General features: G+C 36.2%; 3 protein-coding genes across 3 annotated transcripts in view; 2 read left to right on the top strand and 1 right to left on the bottom strand.

The window, feature by feature from the left end:
- eps8l3a (EPS8-like 3a) overlaps positions 1-25,054 on the top strand; it is a 188,079-nt gene that overhangs the window by 61,667 nt on the left and 101,358 nt on the right. The window lies entirely within an intron of this gene.
- On the top strand, positions 3,526-6,429 carry LOC131967306 (amphoterin-induced protein 1-like). Its single transcript, XM_059328633.1, has 2 exons — positions 3,526-3,736; positions 4,548-6,429. Exon 2 carries the CDS (start codon positions 4,611-4,613, stop codon positions 6,129-6,131), a length of 1,521 nt encoding a protein of 506 aa, XP_059184616.1. The 5' UTR covers positions 3,526-3,736; positions 4,548-4,610; the 3' UTR covers positions 6,132-6,429.
- LOC131967354 (pepsin A-like) lies at positions 11,481-21,855 on the bottom strand. The gene is made up of 9 exons (XM_059328636.1): positions 21,207-21,855; positions 19,136-19,286; positions 18,586-18,703; positions 16,855-16,973; positions 14,962-15,158; positions 14,743-14,859; positions 13,706-13,850; positions 13,008-13,106; positions 11,481-11,713 (listed from the first exon to the last, which is right to left on the bottom strand). The coding sequence occupies exons 1-9, from the start codon at positions 21,260-21,262 to the stop codon at positions 11,579-11,581; spliced, it is 1,137 nt and encodes a 378-aa protein (XP_059184619.1). The 5' UTR covers positions 21,263-21,855; the 3' UTR covers positions 11,481-11,578.

Below are 25,054 nucleotides of genomic sequence, written 5' to 3'. Positions count from 1 at the left end.
TTCACCACATCCCAGAAAGCATAGGTCATTTTCTATTGTGGAATATAAAGAATAATGTCAGAAGGATAGGACAGGCTGCATTTAGCTTCTCGCATTTACAAGTAGTGGAAAGACTTGCTTGTTTCTTTGGCCAAGGAGGTCAGGTGTTCTGTGCAGGTCACCTGTCTGTTTGTCTGGCTGTTACAGGACAAAACTACTAGCTTGAGTTTCATGAAACTTGATGCACTGGTCTTGGAAGAAACCATTAAATTATGTGGATCCAGATCATGGGGCAGATACACAAATTAAGTTTCACTTTTGTTAACATTGTGAGAGACATTGTTTGTGCTGTATTCATGTGCGGTCGGAATAATCTGTAAAAATTAGTTCCCAATTTAATTCCAAGGCCCACCTGGGGCCAGATTCGCAAAAGTGTTCTTAATAAAATCTTAAGAAAATTCTTAAGAAAAAAATACGATGTTCCTAAGAACGTTGTTAAAATAAATTCACAAATTTTTTCTTGAGAATTGTCGTATGTCTTAGGAACTTCTTAAAAAATGGAGGACGGATCTAATTAAGACATGATCAGGGAGTGTAAGAGGATCCATTCTGTCTCTCTTGGTGGATTTTGCTCCCTATCTGCCACCCAAAGAACTTCTATCTAAAAGTAATAATAGTAAGGACATGGTTTCATTAACTCGGCCGACTTAAATAATATGTTCATATTGATTAATTAAGTAGTATCTAATATAAAAACTGCCTCCGTGATTTACCAAGAGTACATTGTAGTGTAATCCAGGAATAGGCCTACATGTCACACAGACTCAATTATATGTCAACTGCCAAAATAAGCTTTATGTGATACATTTACAAAAAAACTACTCTGACCAACTTCAGTGAAAAAACACGTGTTACCACATTGTCTAGGGCTAAACTACATATCAAGACTAACCTTTTCATTGTAGCTGTTTTAGAATATGCAATATCTTTGACTTTAAGTAACATGCTGCAGTTAAATGTGGGGGAAAAATGAGAGTACAGATTATAACACTGCAGATTAAAGTCAAAGTCAAATGAACTTTATTATCAACCAAACAATGCAACAGGGAGTAACACAGAGGATTGAAATTGCGTTTCCGCATACTCCAAATGTGCAAGTAAAATGTAACATACAACATATGATATACAACAAATAGTGCAAATAGGCAACAACAATGGACACAACATATACATACAAACAATGGACCTACAAGATATATAAAGAAGATTCACAGTGTGCCAGCGTGTAGTCAAATTTTGAGGTATGTTATTAAGATGCTATAATGAAGATTCAATGTAGAAAAGTGCAAAGTGCAGAGCAGCATGGAGATGCAATTGTAAACATGTATGATATTGTGCATATAAAGGGAATAGTGCAAACATTAAGTTATGTCAAGTTATTTTGACACATATACATTTATTCTGTATATGAAAATACTAATTAGCCCAAATAAATACAGTAGACACACAGTCTGAATAGCCCAGTCGCATTTCCAAAAATACACTCATGTAAACCCTCTAGTGGTTATTTTACTGAATAATAAGTGCACCTTGTGAGGTACAGGACTGTAAAATGTTTGGGAAACACTGTCATATAATATTTTTTCCGTCAAGCATTTATTGTGGGCTGGATTAATTAAGTCTCAGGGATGTAAACTATCTGGAGAAAGTAACCTTGTCCTGTAAGTGAGACCTCACAGTGAGACTTGATCCACTGTTTAAAGCTTTTAATCAAAGACTTGCAGGTCAATGTCGAGCGCTGCAAGTCGACCTTTTTGCCCCCAGCTGACGTCGTAGTGTCCTTTCTGTGTTCCCTCTCTTCACATGTTACATGACGATCATTTTATGCCGCACATGGTGCTCTCGCTGTTTGCATTCTCCACCATTACCTCCTCCCCCCGGCACCCACAGAGTGTTAAGCAGGCCTGTGGACCATTTTATCTTCAGATCCTTTTTTATGTGCGGATGTGTCCTTGAGGTGACCTTGTACTCAGATAACAAGATATTTAGTGTGCAGCTATACGTGAGCTGGATGGCCATCTGTCATGCTGATGTCTGCCCTTTCACCTTCTTCACATGTAGACTCCAATTATAGCTCCAGCGTGTGTGTCTTGTCATTTTCAGCATCAGTGTGTTGCTGGTAAAGCCTTCACTGACAGTTTGATTTGCTGTTTAGGTCCTACATGCTGTCAGATGTAACGTTAGACATGAATCACATGAATATTCCAGCCTTCAACAATATGTGATGTGTTGTTTTGTTGGTTTTAGGTGACAAAACTACTTGGTTGGGTTTAGGAAAAGTTTGCAGTTTGGTTAAAATAAGTGCATTTGTTATGTTAATGTGTCAACAATGACTTTTAGTTTCATACAGGACATGAAGAGCAACCATCCAACCTCTCTGAACTCCTCTTCATGCCGATTTATGTGGACTTTGATTAGTAACTTATTTGGATAAGCACAACAACAACAAAAAAGGCAATCAGTGTGTAAATAAGTTGCCCTACAAAACATTATTGACAATTCACCGATTATCCTGGGCCGGGTCATAGGGAGCAGCAGGCTAAACAGAGTATTCAAGGCGTCCCGCTCCACAGCCACAACCTCCAGCTCCTCCTGGGGGACCCCGAGGCATTTCCACGCCAGATGAAACACATAATCCCTCCAGCGTGTTCTGGGTTGACCCCTCATTGTTTGGTAGAAGAACAGGCTGTTTAATGATATAGAAAAGTGTACACATTACACAGAAAGTAAATGGAAAGAGCCATTTCTCTGGAAGAGAAAGTCTTATAAAGACAGCCTAATCAGCTCCAATAACCAGGAAAATAAACAATAAAAAACTAGTGCATCATTTCAATCTTACTGATATGTCATTGTGTAATGACTATATCCAAAGTGTTGTATCCAGTTCACAGGACAGGAGCTGTTTATGTTAACCTCATGCTGATACTGATCCCTCCCACACAGCTGCATGCACATCACGTCCTGCGCTAAAGACTGCTGCAGCTGCAGCTCACACACACACGCGCGCGCGCACACACACACACACACACACACACACACACACACACACACACACACGCACACACACACACACACACACACGCACACACACGCACACACACACTGAGAGCTTGCCCTGTCCTTCACCACAGTAATAAGATGAACCAGAGGGAAGGACTTCATCATTAAAGACATCATCGCACTGAATGGACCACTGCTACTTAATGCATCCTGAAAAGGAAGGAAAAATTACACCATGACTGAGGACAGCTCTTTGTTTCAGGAGAAATGTATGCATCATGATAATAGAGCAACATAATGCATACTGAATAATGAATGATAATTGAATACTGTAGTCAATTGCAGTTGTTTTGGCTATCCACTTTAATAGGTGTCCATCTGAGGATGAAGTGTCAGAGAGAGAGAGAGAGAGAGAGAGAGAGAGAGAGAGAGAGAGAGAGAGAGAGAGAGAGAGAGAATGTGACACACCCCCTGCTCCGCTGTTTGCGCCCTCAGATCAACTATCAGATGGTTGCATTTCCTCATCAGTGCGGACCGCAGGCAGGCTTTTCCGGTCATCCTGCGCGGTGTCCCGTTGATCGCCGCAGCTGTAATGAAGAGGATGAGAATGTCCCTGTAGCGAATCAGCTCCATCACCGGACTGTTGTTGAAGACTGGCCCCCCGTTTGTCTTCGGATCTTAAGACACCGACACAAGGGTAAGTAGCACCACAGCAGGCGGGCGGGACTCTTCAGTCTGCTGGGACAAATGTCTCAGACAGTGAGGAGATGGTCGGGGGTGGCGGAAAAAACAACAGGATGTTAATAATCTTTTATGATTGACATATATGTATGATGCCGGCATTTATCTCGCTAATTCATAAATTGATCTATTGATCTTTTTTTCTGACCAACCATCACCTATAACCTTCTGACCATCTAGTGACCTGCTGCTGCAGTGGGTAGAACTAGCTACTTTTACTCATAAACTGTATTACAAATTAGAGGTACTTGTACGTTATTTGAGTATTTAAATGTTATGCTGCTTTATACTCATACTCCACTACATTTTGGAACCCACTATTTCACTACATGTAGGCCTATTTGACCAAATTAGTGGGAAATCAACGAATAAATTGTGTTTTATTATTAGATGGTGAATATATAAGCTGTGCCCTAAACAGCTGCAGCATTAATGTCATGAACTTGTTAATGCATCAATAATTATAATATAATATATATTATTTTAAAATGGGCCATTTTGCATGATAAGTAATTTTACTTTCGGTTATTTTAGCATACACTGATGCAAATACTTTTGTACTTTAACTTCAGTAAGATTTTGAAATCTGGTCTTTACATATAACAGAGTATTTCCACACTAAAGTATTGCTACTTCTACTTAAGATCACAGTACTTCCTTTACCACTGCTGGGTGCATGGCTGGGAGCATTACTGACTTAACATGTTTCATTTTGATCCTGATAAGAAAAAAACAACAATGATTTATTGATCTCATTGTCCACACAGCTCCATGAGTCTCCACTGTGAAGGCTAGAACACGTCCAGACTGCTGTAGTTTATGATCCTGACATGATGGGGGGTTCCCATGGTGCCACTGAAGCCAGAGGAAGGAGCTTCATCACTCTTCTACCTCTGGCTTTATTGCTGCCAACAGTGCGAGTCAGTGCACAGTTAATAGCAAGCCCTCTGGACTGCCACAAGACCTGTGTGTGCGCCAGCAACATCGTCAGCTGCTCCAAGATGAATCTAACCGGTGTTCCTACTGGTCTTCTAGAATATACAGCTGTTCTGGACCTCAGCTTCAACAACATCAACAGGCTGCGCGCCGAGTGGACCACTGTCCCACTCACAAGACTAAACAGTCTGCTGCTCAGCCACAACAACCTCAATTTCCTCTCCACTGAGGCATTTGCATATGTGACAAAGCTTCGTTACCTGGACCTTTCCTCAAATTCCCTCCGCCAGCTGGACGAGTACATCTTTGCGCCGCTGCAGTACCTGGAGGTGCTGCTGCTTTACAACAACCGCATCTCTCAGATAGATCGCACTGCCTTCGCTGACCTCTTCAGCTTGCAGAGGCTCTACCTGAGCCAGAACCAGATCTCACGCTTCCCCTTGGAGCTGGTGAAGGAGCGGAGTCGGCTGCAGACTCTTAGACTGCTGGATGTGTCCTCGAATCGAATAAAGAACCTTCCCCTGCAGGAGTTTAAGGATCTTCCCGCCTGGATCAGGAATCACCTGTACTTTCACAACAACCCTCTGCCCTGCAGCTGTGAGTTGCATGACATGGTGGCACGCTGGAACCTCCAGGACCTCAGCTCCGTCACAGACTTCAAGAAAAATCACACTTGTGTGATACCAGGCTCACAGAAAGAGAAAATGGCTATACTGGACCTGAGCAAGAACTATTTGAACTGCAGTGAGGTCACAGTTCAGGAAAGACAAGCCTACCTGAATGAGTACCTCGTCCTGGACTGTGACACCAGGGAGAGGGACATGAAGAAGGAGTGGGCGCTGCCTGGAAACATCCCATTACCTCCAGCAGACAAGAATGCTCTGAAGCGTAAGGATGACAGCCTCCAGATCGGGCCCCTGAATGCAGACGACTCAGGGGTCTACACCTGCTATGCCACCAGTGACACCCTCAATGAGACGATATATGTGACTGTTGTGGTGTTTAACCACACCAAGAGTGGTGGACTGGAGAGCCTAAAAACGGCCTACACCACCCTCATAGGATGCCTGTTCAGTATAGTCGTAGTTTTCATCTACCTCTATTTAACGCCCTGCCGCTGCCCTTGTTGTCCAGGTCAGGGCCTGAAGAAAAGCGATCCTGGAGACAGCCTCCACTCTTCAACTGTTAGCATCTCTCAGGCACACGAGGACACGGGGCAGGACAGAGCGGAAAGCGGAGGATTCGCATACAGACATGTGGCCTTCCTGCAGCCCAAGGACCAGCTAGAGCAGAACGGGAGACTGAACCCAATAGGTGAGGAAGACGAAGAGTGGCAGGGGGACAACAGGGAGAGAAGGAGGTCTGGTGCAGAGTCTATCAGCTCTGTGTGCTCCGATACCCCCATGGTGGTGTAAAAAGCCAGTGGCACAGCCTGGAGGGGAAGACAGTGAAGGCTGGGCCCGTGTGGCTGCTCCGCAGAGATTTGTATGCTTTGAATGTGTGCAAGATTCAAAAGTAAAAGCTTTAGTTAGCTCTCGCAGCTGGTGGCACTGTTACAGTAGCATGTACTACATATAACAATAATAATAATAATAATAATTATCGGAGCAATGTCTTGATCATAACACTACCGAAACATTCTGACCTAAAGTATTTGGATGAATGCATTGTCTCAATGGTCACACAGGATTGCAATTGTATTTTTTAAATGACAAAAAAAATGCAATTAATGCTTCTATTATTTTCAATAGTGTCACTTTTATTGCACATTAATAGCTGGCCCTGCAGAAAATTGCTATGCAAGTAAGAACATAAGGGTTTCAAATACCTTTTTTGTATTTTTGATGGAAGTGCATCAAAAAAAAAATTAAATAAATACTTACTCTAGCACTATTTACTCAGCGACAAGAAAAGGCATGAAAACAGCAGCTTGCTTCTGAATATCCTGAAGCTGCACTTCAAATAAAAGCACTGGGGATCACAGCACTACAAAGATTAGTAGTTTTCAAGATGTTGGACTAAAGTTGCTGCTTCAAAGAGAAGCTCATCTTTATGCAGAGCTTTCAGAGCTCACCTAATTATCACTGCAAGATGTCCAAACTGTATGCTATGATTTACATTCCTGTTTGGTTTTGTTGGCCTTTACAGGACGTGACACTGTAAGGATTACTCTTATGCAATTTTATATTATTTTAGATTTGAGTGTGATTCAGTGTATAATTGATAGTATGTGTGTTTGCAGTAATTGAGCTAAATACTGCTTTGTATGCAATTTTTAAAGGGACAGTTCACCCCTAAATTAAAAAGGGCATAGATGACCCTGACCTATTGCCCAGGGGGGGCTATGTAAAGATTTAAAGGACCAGATGGATGCAGTCAATAGAAAAATGTTGGTATTGTACATTTCTGTAAATCAAAGATGCCATTGAATCTCAATGCTTCTGAATGGGTTGACCCATTCAAGCACCCCGACCTCCTTTCTCCACGGACTTTGACGCTCTTTATACCAAGTCACCCTCAGCCCTGTTTTAAAGCTAAAGGATGCAGGAAAAACGTATCAACGTATCTGTGGTTTGCTGAAATGTACAATGCAAAGAAATTAAATTCTGGTTACTGGGCTGGTGCATGAGGGTCCCTTTGGAAAATTTCGTCTGGACTAGATGCCGCTTAGCATGTGGTAAATATGTATTTTTGATTTGGGGGTGAACTGTCTTTTTAAGTAATTTTGTATTAAGCATAGCTACAGAGACATTAATCCAGAACTCTTAATTTCTATTCAGTTCAGTTTAGATATATAATAAAATGTTTCAGATAAACTACATTTAGTGTTTGGCAGTTATTAATGCAACACTTTGACCACATACACATTGTGGGTATTGCTGACTGATATTTAGTTGTTAAAGTCAATATAAATATAATTACAGACTATTAACAGACAAATACAAATATAAATTTAACATTAGCCATTTCACCCACTAATTTAATTGCATGAAACACATTTTTTTAATATGGATGAGTTAAAAAAATTGAGTTTTCTAAACATTTCTGCTTATTCCCACAATTTTAGGCCGAATATGCATTAACTGGGCTATAAAAATGCAATAATGGCCATTCTAGTTACGACTGGATACACGAGGGTGGGTTCAAAATCCAAAAATACCCCTATTTTATTGTTACAATGCAGTTAAAACAATATGTTCAGTGTCTGATTTAGACTGCTAACATAAATGTACATCCTGTCACATTGGACAGTTAATAGCTGCCAGGAAGAATCGCCAAGGGAAAACAACTGAGAGCAAGTATCATCCGCTGAATGCTTCAGGGCATTAGTGCCCCACCCTCAACAAATCAGTAAATGCCAGCCAGCCAGGCAGCAGTCTCATAAACACAGTCAGAAATAGCAGCGAGTGTTGCAGCCAACACAGAGACTGCCTGACACAGATGAAATGTAAATATAGAAGTAGCGGTTCTCAAACGCGTTTTAATTTCTGTTATATTGCAGAAATACCTTAAACAATGTTGATTTTAGAGGCTCCCATCATAATCTGAATGGTGTCAGCATAAACGCTGTTGTCCATCGTACATTATGTGTGCCCATGAGGATATAAATCAGAAAATAACAGGAGACAGACTGATGATTTCACAATCTTAAAGTCACTCTGTCTCTGTAGCAGATGAATGATTGTCACAGAACAGAGTTTAAATTAACACCACTACTAATAATATATAAACAGAATAATTCATACTAATAAAATAATAACTATAAAGCATATTAACAACAAAACAATCCCAAATAATAGATGTACCGATGTACAATGAAGGTGCTTTTATTTTGAAGGAACTATTATTTCGATCTCATGGTGCTTTTCCAAATAATTTAGGTGACTCACCAACTTCATTAAGTGTCTCTGTGAGAATTATAGCACTGAAAATAGTCCTGAAATTGTGTGTGTGGTCTAATATTATAATGTAGCTACATGATGAGAAACTTCAATGACTTATATCTCTGGAACAGATCTACTGAAACTGCTAATGTACATAACCTCTGAAAGTTACTTATAACCAAAGACTGAGTTACATGCTGAGAATTAATAAACCACATGTTTAGTGTTTACAGTCAGCACAGTTTTACTTAGTATGTCGCGATTACCTTCTGTATTTCTGTGTTCAGCCACAAACTTGTATTTTAATATATGCAATCCTGTATAAGGACTTACTGTATTTTATTATTTGCTGTATTACATTGTGTCTATTACTGTATTGTTCATGTATTTCATAAACTACAAAAATCTGGTGAAAAAAGGTGAATGGTGTTCCTGTAAGGTGAATGCTCTGAATCTGTCAAAAGGAGCTGCAGTCACAGAAAAAATAAAGTTAAAGTAACAGTAACAGACAATTGATACCACTCTCGTGCTTAGCTTAGCATAAACATCTGCCTACTAGCTGAAGCTATCTCAGTAAAACTTAAGGTCTTGTTTAAATAGAATGGTCATATTTCGTAAGATGTCATACAAACTGTTCGTGGGTTGCTGGTAAATATAAAGATACAGATTCCAGTTAGCTTAGCATAAAGACTTGAAATGGATTAACCTGATACTCGCTGATTAAAGTGTTTTATCTTGTGTATATAAACAAAACCAAAATGTGATTGTAAAAATTACAAGTAATGTTTTTTCACTTTTTTCTACGCTGTGAAATGGATGCCCAATAATGGTTTTTAAATTAGTGACGGTTGCAGTTTTAAACATGTCGTTAAGGTTGTGAAACAGAACTTCTTGGTTATGTTTAGACAACAAACCTACCTGGTTAACCCTTTATTGGACAAATGACAAATGATTACATATTTGGTAACTTCAGCAGACATCCAAATAGGGTCCGCCTGCTCTCCATAGAACCACATGGATCTGACCAATCAGTATAATACCAATATAATAATAATAACTCAATTGACTTTGATCTGCAACATAAAATGAAACATTTTGAATCCTCCAACAACACTTACTTATACATACTTCCAAGTATTTTAATGAGTGCTCTATAAAGGGCTATGGGCAGAGAAAAAAGCAGGGTTTGGGTTAAAATATTCACTTTTGTTCGTAACTAATGGACACAGTTACGACTTAGAAGGTGAGTAAGGAAGTTAATTTACAGGTTAAATCTTAAATCTAATCTTAAAATAGCAACCTTGACTTTTATTTCAAACAGGACGCAAGCTTGGGACTCTTGGTGTAAAAAAAATAGGATTTTAATAGGAGGCTATCCACCTTCTGCTCACCCTAAACAGCCTTTTTTCTGTCTTTATACTGCGTCACTTCCTGTCCTCTTTGGCTCATAGTTAGTTGTTATGTCCACAAGAGATCGCCGTCTAACAACAAGGTTAGTTTTTGTAGGCATAACTATGAACAAGGTATGAAACCAGTCTGTCAGAAGAAGAGTATCAATCCCCTCATCTAACCGTCTGCAAGAAAGTGACTAAGCATATTTCCCAAAATATTCAAACTATTCCTTAAAATCAACATTGCTCCAGATGTGACAGAACAGATACAATGATGACCTGATCTAGATGTCTGTTTAGGTTTAGATGAGACCTCATTCTGCCAAGCTAGCCGGCTTCAGTTTCTGACACGGCCTTGTTCATATAAGGGGGAAATGGAGACCACACAGCTCGCTTGTGCAGAAACCGTTCACACAGGGAGTCGTATTTTATGCACCTGTCCCTCAGACTTACTTTCTTCTGGCAGCATTTGTTGCTGCTGGCTTCTCACCCTTATTTGGCTTGTTGACATCAGGATATCCCTGAGCACTCTGGTCTTTATTCACTCTCCTCTGCCAGGACAGAACAGACAGTTGTAGATTCTCCTCCTGGTGTTTGATGTTAAATGTAGGTCTCAGCTTAGTTAAAGCCGAGTTAAAAAAAAATAAAAAAGTTAAAAAATGGCATCTTTCATGTTGTACAGTTGTAGCAAGAAGCATGCTTGTTATGTGAAACATGCTACATCATATTTCTCCATGTGCAGAAAATGTGTGCAGAATCATTATCGAGTTATTTTTTGTGTAAAACTCATCCCCCCATCTTTCTGACACCTCAGCCCCTCTGCAGGATGAATGATTGAAGAGGTCTGCAGGGACGTCCACGCTCCCTGTTTCAGCAGCAGCTGTCTCATGTTACCATGTTTACCTACAGTACATACAACAGCAGCCAGGTGTGTGTAACTACCTAGGTGAGGTTGTTAACTTGGTTAACCTGAAATCATTGCTTGAATACAAGTGTTCATAGGAGGTATGAGAGGGTTAAGGATCTGTGTCTTGATGTGTGTCTTGAAAAAGAAAAGAGCTGAATGACACCTCCCTGTAAATCACAGATTATAATTAGAACAAATGTATCAGCCTAAAGAAAACCTCAGATCCCTGAACATAACAGACACAGATGGCATGAATGTAAGCCGGCGCCTGTTGACAATGAATGACTGACGGTGTGTCCCGTGTTTTAGAGGCTGAATTCTAAGTAAGATGACTCATCCTCTGCTCAGGCCCCTCCCAGGAGAACCACATGAATCACATGAATGGTGAAGTGGCTGGATGTGCAGCTCACTGAGTTCTCTGCCATCTAGTGGCCACCAAGTCACAAATACATAAAACATTTGGGCTGATTCTTGCCTTTGCAGAATATTCTAGAAAGACATCAGAGGCATTTGGATCCATGAATTCCTTCTTTCAACAAAGACATGATGGCTTTAAGGTCTGAAAGGTTTATATTTTATTTGTTTCAATCACAGGTAAATTACTTTTTAAATACCTACAGCTCTCAGACTTGAGCCTCTGGCTGATATCACTTTAAACTGAACCCGCTCTCCACATGTATTCACACAGCCTGAGCAAAGCCCACCCTGTTGTTGCTGATGTCGAAGACACTGTAGAACTGCCGCATGAAGACCTCGCCAAGGATCCAGGTGGGGTCTTGTGCAGATGAAAACCCTGTTCTGCACTCAGACGCAGCCTGAGGAAAAGAGGACATGACCGAATGCAGCAGATTAGCTGAATCACTTCAGGTTATATGAATAAATCTGCACAGGATACTTTGACAAAAACCTGTTAGCACTTTCTAAGACTGCATACATAAAGTATTTATGTGTCGCAACTAATGCATATTTAAGACTGTAGTTTTAGTTAGTGGTGCTGTTGAACTCTATTGCATTATACAGTGGTTATATAGAGGTGTTCCCAATATAATACAGTATAAAACTGAACATCATAACCTTCATGAGAGAAGGAATTTTTTTTTTGCTGTATTAGATGGCATCATTTTTAACCAACTGTATCCATAAATAACGATCTCACCTAAATATATGCAGTTTGTGGAGCCTGTATATAATAGCTATATCACCTTTTATTATTATTATTATTATTATTATTATTATATTATTATTTTATTATTATTATCATTAACTTTATTTGGATAGCAGCTTTCAAATAAGAAATGCAGCAGAAGTGCTTTACAATAAAGAAATTACATGACATTAATAGGCATAAAAAATAGGGATAGAATGTCATCATGAAACAATTATTACTACTACTACTACTAATAATAATAATAATAATAATAATAATAATAATAACAATAATAATAATAATAAATAAAAAATAAGATGAATGTATAACATTAGACATAAAATAAGAATGTTATTATTCTATTATACTGTATAATAATAATAACAATAATAAAATGCTATTAATCATTGAGAACAAGCTATGAAAAAATGCCCTTGGCTGCAATTTAACAATCTTTGTTTTGAGCTCACTCTGTAACTCATCAATGAGACCCTCAACCGCTTACTTCTGGAACATCTGGAACATCTGGAACCAAAAATCCATTTATCGTTCATGCTAATAATGAAGTGTGGATGGATTTATCACCTTATAAATAGCCATTAAGGCTGGAGTTGTATATATATGACTTAGTAATAGACAATAGACAATAAAAGTCAATAAGAATGATCTAATAATAGACAGCTGCAGATGTTTTACAGAAGGTAATGTGATTACTTTTCCTTTCCATCATCCTGATTAATTAAATAGCTTAAAAAGACAGAGAGTGATACTGGAGGAGGATATCACCTAAATAATTTCTCCTATTAATACTTCATAAAGCAAACATTGCTCCTAACAATGACTTAAATTATTGATGGCTTAAAAGATGATTTATACAAATTGAAAGCCATTTCTTTAAGTATGCCTTATTATAAAGTGGTTCCATATATAGATACATATCACTCTGTGTTTAAGACACAAACCTTTACGATGAAGGCTGATGGAGGAAGATTGAAGCTGTAGCCGTTTATGTTGAACACAACGTCTGGCAGGAGATGTGTGGTGCTGCAGCTCACAAGAGCCTGAGAGACAAATAAACAAAATGTTATTTTTTTTAAACCCAGAGCAAGTGACTTAACATATTGTACAGGTTGGCGTGCAATACAACAAAAAATTTTAGAGACACTGTCTATTCTTTTCAACCTGTTTTCTTATATAACCAAATTGTCAGATGCGATCAGGTTCATTCTTATGTGACAAGGTCAGCTAATGGTGGTCAGATGATGTTACCATGTCCAAAATCAAATGCCTTAAAGAGAACAGTTATTTATCGTGCTATCAGTTATTGGAATAATTGCCCACTGAATATACGTGAACTGAATAGTAAAATATCTTTTAATTATTACTTGAGAATGCACTATTTAAATTTGTGAGTAGTGAATTAACATATTTACTGTATGAAAGTGAGAATTAATGTAATAGATATGAATGTAATAACTTATTCGGAATGATTTCTGATGACGTATATAATAATGTCTACAATGTTTAATTGTTAAGTGATTTTTGTTTTGTCTTGTGGACCCCAGGAAGACTAGCTCGTCCCACTTTTGGTGACAGCTAATGGGGATCTTTTTAACAATAGACAATATTGAAAATGATACAAAACACAGAAAACACGCACTTCATGATACTGGTCTGTAAAGCCTCCCAACCAGCCGTTAATGTTGTTAATGTCTTTCTCTGGGCCCACGATGAAAGAAGTGCCAGAGTCCACTGTTGCTACACAACTCCCAGAGCATGCAACAGTGTTCCCATTGATGGTGATGCTGCAACATAAAGGATGTATTGTTAAAAATGCATCCATTACATACATTATAAGGAAGAACAACACCTCCAAATAATACACGGTCGCCCATAAAGTTGGATAAAATATTTTTTTACCTCTTTCCATGAAATGATTGTGACAATGTGATTTATTCTTGACAGATAAAGGGTATATCTTCTCAAAACTTTATTAATCAATCTCTTCCAAACATATCACAATGAAAATGAAACCACAATTAACAGAGGATTGCGTCTGAAAACAAAATTATTCCAACCTTATGTAAGACTGTGTATAATTTATGAAGTGGTGATATTGTTTAAAACAGCTATTCTCAACCTTGGGGTCGGGACCCCAATTGGGGTCGCGAGATGATTTCTGGGGGTCGCCAAATCATTTTGGAAGTCAGCTCTGTCTCCACTGTGTTAAAGTGTTCATGTGTTAATGTGTTTTAGTCTTTTTGGTCATTTCATGTCTTTTTTTTGGTCATTTTGTGTGTTTTTTGTCATTTTGTGTCTTTTTTGGTCATTTTGTGGTCATTTGTGTATTTTTTGGTCATTTTGTTTCCTTTTTTGGTCATTTTGTGTCTTTTTAGTCATTTTTTGTCTTTTTAGTCATTTTTTGTCTTTTTTGGTCATTTTGTGTCTTTTCTGGTCATTTTCTGGCTTTTTTCGGTCATTTTTTGTCTTTTTTGGTCATTTTGTGGTCAATTTGTGTCTTTTTTGGTCATTTTGGTTCCGTTTTTTGGTCATTTTGTTTCTTTTTTGGGTGATCTGAACTGTGCATGATTCTGTTCAGTGAACGGGGGTCGCGGACAACATGCATGTTAAATTGGGGGTCGCGACTCAAAAAGGTTGAGAACTACTGGTTTAAAATACACACAAAAAGAAAACTACCTGGTTATTTGGATGTTCCAAAAGTTAGTGGCCTGATACAAAGGGATCCACTTAATGCTTCCAGTGTAATACGAAGAATCAGTTCCTCCCAGAATTAACATGCTGCCCTCTACAGAGCTGGAGGCACAGAGATATTTTAAATAAAATGAGAATGAAACATGAAAAAGTTAGTAGATTTACAGCATCCTTTCTCTGCTTGTGACTCAAATAAGACCTCACCTGCTCAGGTACATGGAGAACATGTTCTGTGGGAGTTTGCCCTGGTTCCACAAGTTGTCAAATATGGGTGTGTCTCCCTCATGTGACAGACCAGGAAAGGCCAGACCGAGGATCCCATCCCAGGGCACATATGCCAGGAAGTCTGCCTCTCTTTCAGCCTGGCCAAAGACCTGGTGCTGCACCACGAGGTTGCTTATCTGATTAGGAGGTGCAAATTGTTAAATGTTACGGGAAACAGATCACGTAGTGCACGGTGTATTTCAGCAGCAGTGGAGGAAGAAGTGCTAAGATCTTTTCATGTAAAAAATATTTCTTTATAAGTAAAAATGTATTAATTTTGAATGTAAAGTGTCAAAACTGAAAGAACTTGCTCTACAAATTATATATTGATATAATTTGATTGTTATAACTGATACATTAACGCAAAAGTAGCTGTTGAGGTGGAGCTACTTTTCTTTCTTTTTTTAAATGTATGCAGCCTATTGTTTTATTTAGTTAATACAACTATGTAAAGTTCTGTATTTAACCTTTATCTGTATCACCTTATATTATTATTATTATTATTATTATTATTATTATTATTATTATTATTATCTTTATTTGGATAGCAGCTTTCAAATAAGAAATACACCAGAAGTGCTTTACAATAAGGAAATTACACGACATTAATAGGCATAAAAAAACAGGGATAGAATGTCATCATGAAACAATTATTACTACTAATAATAATAATAATGATAATAATAATAATAATAACAATAACAATAAATAAAAAATAAGATGAATGTATAACATTAGACATAAAATAAAAATGTTATTATTCTATTATACTGTATAATAATAATAACAATAATAAAATGCTATTAATCATTGAGAACAAGCTATGAAAAAATGCCCTTGGCTGCAATTTAACAATCTTTGTTTTGAGCTCACTCTGTAACAAATTATGTGTACAAATTATATTTGATATAATTTGATTGTTATAACTGATACATTAACGCAAAAGTAGCTGTTGAGGTGGAGCTACTTTTCTTTCTTTTTTTTTTAATTTATGCAGCCTATTGTTTTATTTAGTTAATACAACTATGTAAAGTTCTGTATTTTAGTGCAAGCATTCCTAAACTAGAGGTTGGCTCCTTTCAAAGGGTCACGAGATGGTTGGCATGAAGAATAAAGAAAGCCCTGATACAGAAATGTGTTTTCATTTTTTAAGATACGATAACACTTTATTTATCCCGAGGGAAATTACTGTGCAGCAGCTGCAGAGCAACGTGGGAGGAGAGTAAATATAAAAAGTCTAAGATAACAACAAAAAGTGCAAATAAGGTGCAAAATCCCAAATATAAACAATGAATACAATGCCAAAAACATTGTGTATCATACAAATATAAATATTATAATATTAATAATAAAACATTTAAGGAATAAATAGTGTAACAGTACATGGTTGGTGCAGAATGATCAAGATTATATGCATGAGATTGCACTTAATGTCCCATTGTTGTATAATATTTCATATTGGAAGGGTTAGTGATATGAAAAAAATAGAAATCAGATGTTTTGTCTAATTTTTATATATTGGGACCATGTGAGAAATTAAAGTTAAAGACCAGTATGAAACTCTAATACTCTAATTGAAACAACCTAATAGACGTCTGAAACGTGACAAGGAGCTCAAACTACACACTGTTTTTTCTTACGGGGTCACAAGCCAAAAAAGTTGGAAAACACAAGCTTGAGCTATGAGAATGTGTTCTATTATATACAAGCATTGTGTGTTTTTAAAAGTAAAATATTAATCCGAAAAGTAACTGGTGATTGTAACTCAAACAAAAATCTAGTGGAGTAAATAGTGTTATATTTCCCTCTGAAATGTGAATGTTTAGTTCTCACCTTTATGTGATCATATCCAGTGCTGCCTGCTGCGTATCCACTGATATATGAGATGTAGAAAGTCTTTGTGCTGGGCTGAAAAGTGGAGGATGCTGAGCTGCTGAACTTCACATGTCTGCCTGGTGATGGACAGAGAGAGAAACAGGTCACAGAAAGACAAATACATCCTTCATTTAAAAACTAAGTACAAAACTTAATCAAACACTTGCTTTCTGTGCTAGAAAGTGTATTCTTTTAAATTGGATAATGGATAAAGCTCCTTCTAAGGCTCAATGGCAAAGGGTGATACTTGAATATGTTGCTTTGGACTATCTGACATGTAGACTGCACAGCAGGGATGATGTTTTTCGTAAAACATGGGAACCCTTTTTGTCATATATTGGTTTGAATATCTCTACCATTCTTGCAAGAGGGTTTGTATCGTAGCTGAGAATGCTCTGCCTTGTAAGTGACACCCTACCGTTTAATTGATATGTTTTTGTTTCTGGTTACCTTTCTTTGATCATGTGAATGTATCATGCATGGCAGTGCACACTTGGTTTGTTTTACTTGCTTATCCTATTTGTGTAGGATGACTCCTGAATCTCTCGCCTAAATCTGAATTTAAATATGTATGTGAGCCAAATGTATGTTTTTTGTTTTTGTCATGTATGTGTTCCTGTTTTGTCTTTTGAAAATGTAATAAACATATATTTTAAAAAAAAAACTAAATACAATAACCTCTGACCTCCATGCATCTGCACTATGATTTAGTGTACATGCATGTTCTAAATTATGCACACATTTTACGTAAATATTATCGAAATCTCCTTACAAATTTGCATTATATCCCACCACTGTACACTGAGGTGGCTAATTCAAAGAATCTAAAAAAAAAAAACATATTCTGGTTTGTTTAACACTTTTTTTACTATATAATTCCATATGTGTTCTTTCATAGTTAAGATGTTCTCAGTCTTAATCTACATTGTATACAATATAATAAAAATAAAGAAAAAACATTGCATGAGAAGGAAACTTTTGACTGGTACTGTATGTGGATAATATTTATTCAGGAATATAATAAGAATAACTTACAATGAATGATGATTAATTTGTATTTATTTTTTAAAACACCACAAAAATATTAGCAATGGCTTTAACAATTTTTCATATTCAGATTATTTGTTTTATCCAACCAATAAAAAAAGTAAGAAAGTAAAAAATAAAAAAAAATCTAATACAGTCATGGAAAAAATTATTAGACCACCTTTTATTTCAATTTCTTGTTCATTTTAATGTCTGGTACAACTAAAAGTACATTTGTTTGGACAAATATAATGAAAACAACAAAAATATCTCATAAGAGTTCAATTTAAGAGCTGATATCTGGACATTTTCCATCGTTTTCTTTATCATAACCAAAATCATTATCAAGATAACCATGGAAAATGGCTAGATATCAAACTCTTATTAGCTATTTTTGTTGTTTTCATTATATTTGTCCAAACAAATCTACCTTTAGTTGTACCAGGTATTAAAATGAACAAGACATTGAAGAAAACAAGGTGGTATAAAAAAATTTCCATGACTGTATGACAAAAAAACCCCACTGAAATCCTCACATTTAAGGGATGAGAAGGAGCAAATGTTTAACATTTTTGGTTGAAAAATGACTGACACAGTTAATCAATTGGAGGTCTTTACACATACAGGATGATCATTATTCTGACCCTTTATCATCACACTCACCACAGGCGGGGCTGGTGCAGCTGACGGAGGGAACCCACAGGTCAGAGGAGCCGGTGTCAAAGAGAACTTTAAAGAACTGAGGTGGGGTCCCGATGCCAATCTCTCCATAGTATGTCGTCTTTAACAAAATAAGATCGTTCAGTCAGTTTGTGTGTTTCATGATTGTTGTTTCTTTTCCTTGTGTTGTTGTTCCTTTTCCTTTCATATGTATGTGTGCATGTGTTTGGGTATGTATCCAAATGTGGGCGCGTGTATGTATGTATGTATGTATAATTTCGCTGTATAGGTAAATTATATTTATGTTTTTGTAATACAAGACATGTTTAGACAAGGATGTTAACTTGTCATATTTAAGGAGAGGGGGTGGTAGTTTATAAGTTTTACTTCTTCTCACTCCTTTTCGAATATGTATTCTGTCATGTTAAATGTTTTGTCTGACCCTTTTTTTATTTATTATTATTTGTTTTCATATTCGAAATAAACTTAAATCAAATCAAATCAAAAATCAAATGATTGATTGTGTGTTTCACAGTGGTTACATGCTGCTTACATATGGGTCAAAGGTCATGGGCACCACACTCTGCTCCTTCCTGGGGAGGAACTTTGCTGCGGGGTTGTATGGGAACTTGCTCCTGTACTCGTGGTACAGGCCTCGCTCCTCCAGCTGCTGCCTGGCAGACTTCCCTCTCATCAGGGGAATCCTGAACATGCAGCTTCAACAGTTATCTGGACGCAAACTTACAAACATTTTCTAACAATATGTCAGACTTCATAACTTATCCTAAAAAGGAGTTTGAGCCTGGGAGGGATTTAGGGAAGTGGAGCGGGGAAATAAACTAAAGTGTTCTGAGCTAGAAAAGGTCAACAGCTTGTCAGAGAGGGGCTGATCATAAAAGGCTGGATTTATAGAACGCTTTTATCCAAAGCACTTTGTATTTTGCCTGCTATTCACACAACAGTGGCAGTGATACCATGCAGGTGTTTCTAAATCAGTCACTAATTCAGCATCTCAGTGTCACATGATTTAAAAAAGTAAATTCTTTGGTGTTTGTTGTTTTTACCTCAAGTGTTTCTGTTTGATTCACACACGTCAAGAATGCTGCAACATTTCATTCTGTTCTGCTCTAACAGGCAATTTTACCAACTCTCTCTTTGAAAGCAAGAAACAGAATCTATATCTTTATATATTTATATCCATATGTTCAGTTTTTGTGTCCAAGAAATGCACAGATAAAGGAACATAGATGTTTGAAGGAGTTAGTTTAGTATAGTATAGTATAGTATAGTATAGTATAGTATAGTATAGTATAGTATAGTATGCAGTCAGATTCTTTGTCCTTGTTGACTTTCAATGTATTACACCTCTACTACATGCACTGTTGCCCATAAAGTTGGAATAATTTTGTTTTCAGACACAATTCTCTGTTTATTCCTATTTAAATGCATCAGTAATCTATTTGGAAGAGATCTATTAATAAAGTTTTGAGAAGGTATACACTTATATCACATTGTCACAATAATTTCATGGAAAGAGGTCAAAAATATTTTTATTTCAACTTTATGAGCAACAGTGTATTAATCAAAAGAACAAATACTATAGCTGTTTTTATTGTGTATCCTACATTTGGATACCAGTGCAAGTACTGCTTTGAAGTGAAAACTTGGAATTGTCTACTGTTTTAGTATTACTTATCTTAATTTGCTTAAATGGGATTTTCTTACTCTTATTAAAAAAAAATCATACATTTCATACTGGTCTTTAACCTTTATTTATCAGAGGGGATAATTTACCAGTGAAATAAAATGATCAAGATGATGTCACTCAATTCTGGACAAAACAAATAAATACAATTAATTTTATTATTTAAGTGTAACTTCTTCCTTTAGGTTTTATCCCTGGCAAATGTAGATCAGCATCTTCAGTAAATTATACACATATAACCCCACTACAAAGTATCTGAATTATCCCTTTAACAAAATGAGGTTTCAAACTTAATAACTGGACCATCAGTTGAGATTTTCACGTCAATTTGTTTTTTATCAGTTCTGATAACATTTTACTCAAAATAAATGAATAAGTAAGATAAAAAAAAAATCATCCAAGACATTGTTACAAAGAAATCTAGTGGTTTATTTAAAGAGAAAACTACGACAAGTATAGCACTGACCGCTCTTGCGACCTATAAAGCAATTGTGTCCTAATGGACTCAAACTTAACCCACAGCTCTTACTCTTGCTATGTTTCTTGACTTCATCCTTGCTTGTGTTGTAATAACTCTCATTTGTATGTCGCTTTGGATAAAATCGTCTGCTAAATGACATTATAGAATTGTAGTAAAACTGTAAAATTATTACACAAACTGGCAATGCTTCAATCATGACGTATTGTACTTACTTTTAAAGTTTGAAGAACTTACCAGGATTCATTTAAGTAAAATTTCAAATATTGTTCCAAAAATAAGATTCTAGTGAGCGCCATGACTCTTCTATTCCAAATTTCTGTGAAATTTATGAATTTTTGAAGCATTTTTTATCACCATGGGAAACACCTTCACCTCCACATTCCAGTAAGTTAAATAACTTATTTTTATTTTATCATGAGTGAATATTTGTATTCTTACCTGAGAATTCCCTGTGTGACAGCCACGAAGGCTAGGAGCACCAAGGCAGACTTCATTCTGTCTGAAAGGAGCCAGAGAGCTCACAGGAGGCAGGAGGTGTTTAATATTAGAGGTCAGAACTGGTCTCAACTCTGCCTTTATAGTAACACGTAGAACAGCTGAAGTGATAAGAAACCACTTTACAGAGTCGAATCAGTGGATTCAGATAAACGAAACAATAGAATATGTTTTTCTTATGTATTTTAATCTAATGTCAATCAGTTTAGTGTTAAGAATATAATGTAAGTTTACTCAATTCTTTATAAACTTGGATCAGAAATAATCATTAAAAGTCAACACACTCAGCAGAAATAATGTAAACAGTGTTAGTAGGTTGTTGAATATTAATTGCTAAATGATGAGTTTCCCTTTTTCCACCCACTGTTTCTGTTAATAATTTATCCAAATGAACCAAAAGATAAAAGGACATCTTAAGCCTTAAACCACAACAGGTGATAAATGATCCAAATAAGCATTTTTAGTTTTATATACGCCTTATTTTGTCTAAATAAAGTTTAGATATAATTACATAGTTAGTGTAAATAGTTGTAATAATCTGAATCTGAATAAAATGTGCAGTCCAACGCTTTTGTAACATTAATTTCCTTTAATTTATGTATATTTTTTACTTTCAAAAGTCTATATTTTAAATACATTTTGATTGATTTTAATATTATAGTATTTTAATATATTTTACATTTTATTGTTTTATCTTCTATATTTTGTTTCTTTCATGGATTATTTATTAATTGCATTTTTTTTTCTTTTACAGAGCCTCACTGCTAAAGAATTTCAAATAATTGTACTTGTATAACCGCAGTGAAAATAAACATATTGAATGTCTATTGTGCGTATACAGGCCTTTTTTAATCACCTGGTGATAAGTCTATGTGAAAAATGAAAGATCAGATTCAATTTTAATAAATAAACTGAAGTCCAGTTTTGTAGTTTATTTATAACTGTTGAAGGATTTGACCTTTCCTTTTGTACTCTGATTGAGTTTCTGTTGTTTCTCATCTGCTCTGTGCACTTACAGAAAGAAATGTAAACTATTATTGAAAACGGCAACTTTAAAGGTCCCTCTACCCTGAGAAACTCTGCGCTGTCACACTGAAGGGTGTTTCAAGTATAAATGGCTTTTAAATGATTAAGAGTAAATGCCTGCAGACCAAATGTTATTGACATTAGTGTGGGAAAAAAAAGGTTAATATCTTATAATAAAAGTCCTCACCTGACAACCATAAATCAACTGGATAAGCTTATCGCGTTCCTTATAAAAGAAAAAAAAACACTGATATCGTATCATTTCCCAGTCCAGGCACGTCTTCTGTTCTCGTGCTCTGGTGGTTTTAATATCACGCCATCCATCTCTGCCCTCTAGAGGAGCGAGAGTCCAACAACCAGAACAGACCACAAAAACACAGAAAATACTCTCAAACACTTTCACTGATTCAAGAATAGCTGCTTTTATTTAAGCCCAACTCAAATGTCATTTACATTAATAAAATAATAATAAAAAGGTGCATATTTTGAAATAAGTTTAAAGTGTACTCACCAGGGGAAAAGTTTCTCAATGTGCACTGAAGCTGTATAAAACTCTTTCAGTCTACTATGATTCTTTTCAAAGACACTGTACTGAGGTGACCTGAAACCTGAAACACTCAAAATTTCATTATTAAACAGCTTGTTCATATATGAAAAAAACACATTTAGGCACAAAAATAATACAGAAATTTGTAATTATTATCACATTATCATTTTTGGCTTAGCCAAGATTTTTTTTTTTTTTACACCATACAACATATAGTAGTCTTTTGTTTTAAAGACACTTTAAATAAGACCAAGAGATTTTTTAAGGTTCTCAAATTCTATAAAGTGCAAAATAATATTCCTTTATTGATCCCCATGAGGGAAATTCAGGCGTTGCAGCACCACTAGTACAGAATAAAACAGATTAAGATAATAATTAAAGAATAGAATAGTAAAATAAATATAAAAGATCAAATAAAAATACAATTAGGACAATAAGACCTAAGAAGTGCACCTAATACAATTGTGAGTGCTTTGTTTTAGGTGTTAAAAACCCACCCCTTTATTAATATTCACCTATTTGGCATACCCCAATGGAAACACTTAAAAACAAAAGAACTGTGAGGGCAACATATATTTATGATGCTTCATTTGAAATGTAAGTTCATGCAGTTTCTGGAAATGTGCCTGTTTAACATGTGAATAAACTCAACCTAAGCTAAATCCATTCAAACATGACTCAAAAGAGTGTTTTTGGTCCTGGTATATAATAAGATATTTCAATAACTGACTAGCTTTATGCCAGAACTCCACAAATCACCACATATCTTCAATATTTTGTCAACAACTTTATATTTACTTTGTATTTATCAATACTTTGTATTTAAATCCAGACCTTGAGGCCAAACCTTATGGGAGCTGGGGAGTTTTTTTGTTTGTTTGACGTGCAGGTGGTTTTGAGAGGTTAACATCAATGGCAGCTTCCTGTCACATGCACGGTTATTTTCTCAAACACAGGAAACAACATGAGAGTCACTGAGTTTGTTGTGAGGTGAAACAGAGGCTGAACCCAGCGCAGTAAAGTAGGAGCAGGCTGTGTTGCTTAAGACCTCACTGACACATACAGTTCACTCAGCATACCACTAATTTACTGCCCTTTATTGTAACTGTTCCTTTTTATTACTCCTTATACACTTTGCATGTATCACTCTGTTGCTCTGTGGGGGGGTGATTATGTTGTAATTCTTTTAGCAATCTCTGGCAAAAGATTAATAAAGTTCAGGATTTATATAGTCTTATCTTACCACTTTTATTGTCTCAGAGGAGATTATTCCACTGCCTCTTTCCCACCCACCAAAACCAGTGACGGCTCAGTTTTTCATTGCGTACTCCTACTGGTAACCTTGTTTATTTTAAATTAATTCTTATTAATTTAAATATAATACTTAAACTATGAATTTAAAGAAACCTAAATGATTTAAATAAAGTAAAAATAGGTTAAACTAAACTTAAAGAAGGTTTAGTCTTTAGTAAACCTTCCGGTTTCCTAATCCAGACTTGTCACATATAAAGTGATCATTTTTTATACTAAACATTACATTATTTTGCAGTAATTAATGTGTCAGTAACTCAAGCCAAGACTTGTTGGCCTCTTTTGTTGAGAATAAGTTTTCTTGTTGCTCATTGAGATCCAGCTACAAAGTGTTGATCGGTAACTACCTTTATACAACTAAACTGTTCAATATCAACTTATATCTTGCATTTTTACTTGTGATTTTTCTAATCCATTGGCTGCTTTAACACTGTACTTTTCCCCATTGTGGGAGTAATGAGGATTAATTTATCTGACATATCTAGCTGCTGATATTTTACGGATTAAGTTTATACGATTACCTGATAAAATACACGGTTTCTCTGCTTACTTAAAGAATCTAAGTTGGTTTTTTGCCTCACTTGAATCGCTGTTGCAGTTGTGACCAACACTACAAAATAAATCTGTAATTTGAGGAAAAGAAAAATTTCCAAATATACTAAAGACAGCTGACTAACTATACTTTTTTCTTTGACTGTACTTGGGTATATTTTCCACAATTTATGTCATTGTTGTACCTGTGAAGTTACTATTGTCGTTTTTGCATTAATAAAAAAATACATTTAAAAGAACTTGGCAAACCAAGACCTCAATAATTAAAAAATATATATATTTTCACCCTCTAACCAGCTTTAAAAGAGCCCAGTGTGTTTGTAGCAGCATCACACATGTTAATACGTACCTGAAC

Source organism: Centropristis striata, chromosome 3, assembly GCF_030273125.1.
Source record: "Centropristis striata isolate RG_2023a ecotype Rhode Island chromosome 3, C.striata_1.0, whole genome shotgun sequence".
NCBI classification, from domain to species: Eukaryota; Metazoa; Chordata; class Actinopteri; order Perciformes; family Serranidae; genus Centropristis; species Centropristis striata.
Note: the sequence above shows the minus strand (reverse complement) of the source record. Positions and strands in the feature narration are given on the sequence as shown.

What these genes read in the sequence shown, in the direction of transcription:
- LOC131967306 (XM_059328633.1), top strand. Translation starts at nt 4,611, where the DNA reads ATGATGGGGGGTTCCCATGGTGCCACTGAAGCCAGAGGAAGGAGCTTC.
- LOC131967354 (XM_059328636.1), bottom strand. Translation starts at nt 21,262, where the DNA reads ATGAAGTCTGCCTTGGTGCTCCTAGCCTTCGTGGCTGTCACACAGGGA. An exon ending in CCATGACCTTTGACCCATAT is followed by an intron (nt 18,704 to 19,135) that starts GTAAGCAGCATG and finishes ATTTTGTTAAAG; the next exon opens with ACGACATACTATGGAGAGAT. An exon ending in CTGGATATGATCACATAAAG is followed by an intron (nt 15,159 to 16,854) that starts GTGAGAACTAAA and finishes CCTCCTAATCAG; the next exon opens with ATAAGCAACCTCGTGGTGCA.